The following is a 7,275-nucleotide window of genomic DNA, read 5'->3' on the forward strand; positions in this document are numbered from 1 at the left end:
TGAGAAATAAACTTAACAAAAGGGTGCACGCAAAAGTCTGCAAGACTCGGCAAAAGAACGTCCGTGAGGCAAGGGGCAGTGTGTTGCTCACTTCGCGTTTGTTGTCGGAGGTTAGGCTTACGGGTCCTCTATGCAGTTTCACCATTTTTCAGGATTTACTAAACCGCCGCGAGTTGCTAACCTACGGAGTTATCCACGTGGACGACCGAGTGCCAGTGAAGATCAAACGGAACTGATGTACAAAAATCCTCGCCACGGCGACGAGAGCTCGAAAGCGATCGTCGTGACGGGGTTTTCAGCATCTCAGCACTTTAGTCGTTCCCATGGATAGGTCCCTCGAACTCGCGATCAGGCGATGCTGATCGGGCGGATTCCGAGGGCTTCCGGTCAGCGGCGACACGAGGCAACGCACAGAGGTCGCACTCAAGGACGCTCCGTTGTCAAGTCGCGCAGTTGTCGGAGGAGGCCGTCGTCACGAACCGCGTATATTGAAATCACACGCGGGACGTGACATAGTCAAATATGTTGACTGCATAGTTAGAATAGGAGATCACGAATATTATAATAATGCTTCATTTCGTTCAAACCCCCGTTTCACCCTCTTAAAGATCGTATTTCAAATTTAGGCATTCTTGAAAAAAGTATTATTTTGGTCAAAATATAAAGGCTGCATCGTCAACTTGGGGGCACAGATATCGCAATACTGCCTAAATCACGTCCGGTATTCCGCGTAATAATTTCTTAATCTCAACTTATCAAGGAGAAATTTACAAAAATCATCTCGTATCCCCGGAATGTTACGTTCCCCACTTGAAAAGCTCCTAATTCAGTTTACATTTTTTGTGATAAAACAAGGATCCACGTCAGGAAAAAAATTTTCCGTCAAGTTTCGAGTATTATATATTACAACTAAAAGTGCGCATAACTCCTTAAGGAGGCCGAAACGGCAAATTTTTTATTCTTGAAAATCTTCTTATTTTAGCCCAAATATTCAGAATCAACCGTTAAATCTTGGCGCTCCGGAAACCGTAGACGTGCCGCATTCTGTATAACGCATATATAGATATACAGAATGCCTGTTCGCTATTTTAGGCCTTCTAACTCTTGAGCCCCACCCGCGGTCGGCTTAGCAGCTGGAGGAGCCGACATCGTTGAGCCAATCAGAATGCGTAGAGGCACAACTCTACTACCACTAGCTACGTCAAAATGCGTATACGTATACGTCGAACTCGTGATGTGTCAGTAACTTTTGCATAATCTTGAGCCCGTGCAAAGTTTTTTCTCAGCAAATACGCCACCGAGAATGCTGATTTTGGGCTCATTGGACAGAGAACTTCTTAATTAGCTTAAAGTTCAATTTTCAAAGCCGTACATAACTCATGAGCTTCGCAATTAAAGAAAATCACATGCCAATTTTACCCCCACCACCGCGAATCGTTGAATTCAGAGAAAGTATAGTCACGGCAAGAGCCTCGGGCCAGCAGACGACAGGACTGTCAATGTACTTGTCCCGAGACTCTACCGAGTCTCTTGATTAGTGCAATTAAGAGAAAATTACTTGAAGATAACTCTTAACTCTCTAAATTCCTTCTGCATGAATATTTGTGCTCCATCAGTTCTAGAAAAGCCCTGATTTTTATTTGATTAAACAATTTTTCTTTACAGTCGGTCGAAAGTACGTACTTTCGGCACCGATTTTAGTGCCGAAAGTATAACATTTCTGCGCTGTCAAAACTGCACGCGCTTCATTTGTCTCAGCGAGGAGAGATTTACCCACATGAGGATTTTTACCCTTGAATCGATATTGCCTACGTGTTTTTTGAAAAGTTGTGTCTAGTCATCCGCAAACCGTACGAATAAGGTTATGTTATTCATTCGGAAATATGTTATGGAAATGTCATATTATTTCCAAGCACTATTATCAAAACAGCACTATACTGCTACAAATCCGAACGAATAACATACATTTATCCTTCCAGATAAAGTCAATGCAAAGGCCAAAAATAAAGTGACCAGACTGATAAAATGAATATAGTCGTTCAGAATCCCTTTTCATAAAGTAGAGTGTGACGCGTGAATTAGCTGTTCATTGTCATCGCTTTTCCGCGATTCCGATGGGTTCTCGTAAAGATCTATTTTCAGTCAAAATTTTCTATCAAACATAATTTGTACCAATCCAATCGACGTAGAATATTGTGAATAATATCAGCAGCTCCTGAAAGTCTGAAAAGAATCGATTTTCTTATAAGTCTCTGCCACCATAGAGTAAGAAATGACTAGCTTGCATGTGATTTTTTTTGGATTTAAAAGCTTCTTAAACCAATTTAATAATGTCAAACTTTGGAGTTACTTATAAATTACTTGTCCTTCGATTGATATCATAAATTTTAGTGCTGCACGTAACTCAGATGGTAACTTGTTTCAATTGATTAGAAAATACTTGGCCACGAATTGATATAATAAATTTTAATGCTGCACGTAAATTAGATGGAAATTTTTTTTAATTGATTTAGCTGTTCGAATCAAATAAGAAGAACGAGACATCGGTTTCCAAAATGATTTCAAGCGCGATTTTTCGGTTTTTTAATTTTTACTTGTTATTTGATTCTTTTGATACTTTAAAAAATAGATACAGAATAGTTTTTTTTTAAACATAATATTTTTTCAAGATTTATGAAATTTTTTTCGAATTGTACTGTGATTTTTTTTATAAAATATTTTTTTTGACAATTTTTAAAGAAATTTTTTTTTTAAGTTTTTTTATGGATGAAATTATCAGCAAACGAGGGACCATCAATGTACTTGTCCCAACCTTTTTTTTCCTAGGGGCGGAAGTTTATGGTTTGATATCACGTCTTTTTTCTCAAAAGTTCCTTATTTATGTTCAGTTGACTATAGGATTTTAGTTTAAATTTCTATGAATTATTTATGATTTTCGGCTTATAACATTGGTTTTCACGAAAAAAAGACTTATTTTTCGTCAAAATAGTACTAAAAATATTTCGTCACAGGTCTGTCCTTGGACTTTGGCGATTTTTTTCCATGTACTCTAATATGTTTTATCAATTAGGAATCAAAGAGCACGGTCGAAAGCGGGTTGGAGGCTGCGGTATGATTTTCGACTTATATCGTTAGTTTCCACGAAAAAAGACCTATTTTTCGTCAAAAATGTACTGCAAATATTTCGTCACAGGTCTGTTCTTGGACTTTGGCGATTTTTTTCCTTGTACTCTAATATGTTTTGTCAATTAGGAACTCAAGAGCACGGTCGCAAGCGGGTTGGAGGCCGGGATATGATTTTCGGCTTATAACGTTGGTTTCCACGAAAAAAGACCTATTTTTCGTAAAAATTGAACTGGAAATATTTCGTCACAGGTCTGTTCTTGGACTTTGGCGATTTTTTTCCTTGTACTCTAATATGTTTTGTCAATTGGGAACCAAAGAGCACGGTCGAAAGCGGGTTGGAGGCTGGGATATGATTTTCGGCTTACAACGTTGGTTTCCACGAAAAAAGACCTATTTTTCGTCAAAATTGTACTGTAAATATTTCGATGGAGGTTTGTTCTTGGACTTTGGTGATTTTTCCCCTTGTCTTCTATAATGTTTTGTCCATTGGGAACTCAAGAGCATGGAGCAATGCGTGTTGCGGGCTGATATATGATTTTCGGCTTATAACGTTAAAAAAAAGAAAGGAAAAGAGGAAAGACAGATCAAATTCAAGACACAACAGATCCAACAGAATTGGCTATTTTTAAATGTCGCTTTTGCTTTCTGAATCTAGACATTTTCGTGTCATACAAAACGTACCCCCGACGAAATATATTTCCAAAGTTTGCAAGTGGCCGCTGAGATCCAATTATCTACAGTTTGATAGTTGTTTGATAATTTAGAAATAAATTTAGAAATTTAGAAATTTAGCACAGAATTTAGAAAAAGGAAAATTAAGTTAATTAGTAAAGCTGAAAACTTTTGGGATGAATTTTTGAGATTACATGTTACGGTTGGAGTAAAAAATTTAAATGATTGGCACACATGCTGCGACACAAAAATATGAAAGTTTGAAGGTATTCGCTCCATACCGCAGTATTGGCACACATGCTGCGACACAAAAATATGAAAGTTTGAAGGTTTTTGCTCCATACCACAGTAATACAAATTTCAATACTATTTGAAAAGAAACACTTTAAAACTTGCTGAATCAAGTTCCATTACATATTACCATCATCAAAGATAAGGGGTGATACTTAGCACATATATTTATACACAGAAATTCCAAAGTTCGCAGGTATCTGCTGCGATTCAATGTATCTGCGCAATGAGTTTGGAAGACAGCAATTTCAAATCAAATTTCAAAGCATAAATGAGCAACTGAAGACTTTTCTAATGAATTTTTCACTTCATATTTATGTTGCAGTGAGAGTCAAAAAGTAAAATAAATGGCACAGTATATAAATTTTATAGTTTGCAGATTTTTGCTGTATTTCAATGATCCAAATCTATAGTATTAGAGTGAAAAGTTGTTAGAAGTCATGATGTTACATTAAAATGACATAGTGCACATAACATTCAGAAATTCTGTAGGTTTACATGATGTTGGCAGGTACTATACTTAATCGCATCCAAAACTGAGCAACTGTAGACTTATCGTAATGAATGTTTTCACAAAATTTCTCCAAGAAAAGCTCCAAGAAAAAAGAAATATCGATTTATTTTCATCAGCCTAATGTTCACGTTTTCTAATACTAAATTTTGTCGCCGTTACATAATTTTTCGCGCTCAAAAACGAAGGCTGATATCATTTTTTTGCGTTATCGAGGTGAACGTTTGATATCAGCTCTTCAACGAACGCCTACCAAAAAAACACTTCAAACCGGTTGATTTCTTGATTAGAATTTTCCAATCCGTCACTTCGAAACTTTAATATCAGCAATAAAAATCATTATAATCGATAAAGTTTTTAAGGTATAAAATGGCCCAGCACATCCTCAACGATCATTCAAAACTGTCGCTCAACCAGCGAACTATCTGTTCTTTGTTGCGGTGCCATTTTCTTGGCTTCTTGGAATTTCTAACGGTAATGAATATTTACGATATTGAATTTAAAAATAAAAGAAAATTATTTGAGATTCGTTAACGTAAAAGCTTACCAATCAGTTTCATTCATGAACAAATTTACCACTGAAAATATAGTTTCATATTGTTCCTTGTTTTCTACATCGATCAGCCAAATTTTACAGTAAAAAAAATTTTTCCGTATCTGAATCGAAAAACTCATATTTTATGAATAACATCAATGTGTTTTCAATTTGTAGATGCAATGGCTGAATTTGATAGTTTTTGCTTATCTTATCGCGATGGCGACGAGTGCAGGAGACAGTAAGTTATAATAAAAAATAAAAAAAATCATAATAATTGGATATATTAAACAATTTTGAAATTTTCGATAAGGTGAACTTTGGGGAGGAAATTAATAAAAAAATCATTCTCTATTCAGAAAAAGTAGTTTGTTACTTTGCAAGTTGGTCAGTTTATCGACCTGGAGTTGGACGATTTGCGATAGAAGACATTAATGCGACGCTGTGCACTCACTATATTTACGCCTTCGTGGGTCTTGAGAATAATCAAGTAAAGATTCTTGATCCGTGGCAAGCGCTCCCCGACGGAGGAGGTCAAGATGGTTTTGCAAAATTTAATCATCTACGGAACAAAAATCCAGGTGTAAAGACCATGGTGGGAATCGGTGGGTGGAACGAAGGTTCTAGGAAATATTCAATAATGGCGTCGTCTCCTAATTCCCGTGAAATATTCGTCAACAGCGCCGTTAAATTTTTAAAGCGATACAGTTTTGATGGGCTCGACATCAACTGGGAATACCCGAATCAACGCGGAGGCAAACTTGAAGACGTTAAGAACTTTGTTTTGCTCCTGAAGGAATTGAGAATAGCATTTGACAAAGAAAACCTTCTCCTCAGTGCCGGGGTCGCTGCTGCTAAGTCGTCGGCCACGAAGTCATACAATATCGAAGAAATTTGGAAATATCTTGACTTTATCAATGTCCTGACTTATGATCTTCATGGTAATTGGGATTCTCGTACAGGCCTCATTGCTCCGCTTTATCAAGGTTCCACCGACTCTGCATATGACAGAGAAATAACAGTAGTAAGTAACTTTCCAATCATCCTGATTTTATTTCCAGATAAAATTAAATTCTTGTCCCTCAACTCGTTCGTTAGGACGCTTCCATCAAATACTGGCTGTCTAAAGGTGTATCAACCGAGAAGCTTATTCTCGGGGTCCCTTCGTACGGTCAAACTTTCACGCTATCTGACGTCAACCGAAACGGTGTTGGTGCTCCGACCAAGGGACCTGGAGAGCCGGGCCCTTATACGGGAAATGCTGGAACGCTCGGTTACAATGAGATCTGTACAAAAATAGAGAAAGCTGGTTGGATTCGTCATTTCGACGAAGAGAGAATAGGACCTTACTTATACAGTGGAGACCAGTGGATTGGTTACGATGATCCTCAGTAAGTGCATGAAATTCTAAAAATAATGTTGAAACAACAAGCGTATTTATATTATATATGGATGTGTCAATCGGAGATGGAAAATTTTCCACAGGTCTGTGGGAGAAAAAGCTGCATACGTTAATCGTCTAGATCTCGGAGGTGTTTTGATATGGTCTATCGATACTGATGATTTCAGAGGTAACTGCGGCGCGAAATATCCTTTGATTGGAAGATTAAAACACATTCTTGATCATGGATTTGACGGATAATCATTTTCAAGGCCGTTGTATTAAAGACCGTTACAATTTGTTACGGTGCTAGCCACTTTGAGATAATCAATAAAATCTCTCAATTTAAAAACATCGGCTCATTGACAAAAGACGTTTTTTTTTCTATCCTTGGAAGATTAATATTTTATTTTCCCTATATTCATACGATTTTCTATTTTGAAGTTGAATCAATTTCTGGTCAAATCGTTACCTCTGGGAAGTTATCTGTAAAATCATGGAAATCAATGGTCGTAAGACTTTAAATCCAAGAAACAAAACGTTGTCAAATAAATGCAGAAGTTGCCGTGAATTTTTGAATAAAATGTTTTCCATATGATATAACAATTGAAACGAAAATGAAATGTGTCGGGAATTGAAATCTGAGAATATAATCAAACAAATATCGTAGACGAATATTAATTCTTCATTTGTTATTAAATAAAATGTTTTCCATGAGAATTGAATAAAGAATCAAAAATGTAATGTGTTAAATTGAAT

At 36.7% G+C, this 7,275-nt stretch overlaps 1 protein-coding gene across 1 annotated transcript; it reads left to right on the forward strand.

The window, feature by feature from the left end:
• The first annotated feature begins 4,690 nt into the window (after nt 1–4,690).
• Nucleotides 4,691–6,786, forward strand: LOC122412123 (acidic mammalian chitinase-like). The gene is made up of 5 exons (XM_043421445.1): nt 4,691–5,074; nt 5,313–5,376; nt 5,495–6,159; nt 6,234–6,526; nt 6,621–6,786. Exons 1-5 carry the CDS (start codon nt 4,970–4,972, stop codon nt 6,775–6,777), a joined length of 1,284 nt encoding a protein of 427 aa, XP_043277380.1. The 5' UTR covers nt 4,691–4,969; the 3' UTR covers nt 6,778–6,786.
• Nucleotides 6,787–7,275: the final 489 nt, after the last annotated feature.

Source organism: Venturia canescens, chromosome 6 (genome assembly GCF_019457755.1).
Source record: "Venturia canescens isolate UGA chromosome 6, ASM1945775v1, whole genome shotgun sequence".
Lineage (NCBI taxonomy): Eukaryota > Metazoa > Arthropoda > Insecta > Hymenoptera > Ichneumonidae > Venturia > Venturia canescens.

Bases quoted from the DNA above. Each gene is read 5' to 3' on its own strand.
- LOC122412123 (XM_043421445.1), top strand. From the start codon at position 4,970: ATGGCCCAGCACATCCTCAACGATCATTCAAAACTGTCGCTCAACCAG. The intron at 5,075-5,312 runs GTAATGAATATT...TTCAATTTGTAG, and splicing joins GCTTCTTGGAATTTCTAACG to ATGCAATGGCTGAATTTGAT. The intron at 5,377-5,494 runs GTAAGTTATAAT...TTCTCTATTCAG, and splicing joins GGCGACGAGTGCAGGAGACA to AAAAAGTAGTTTGTTACTTT.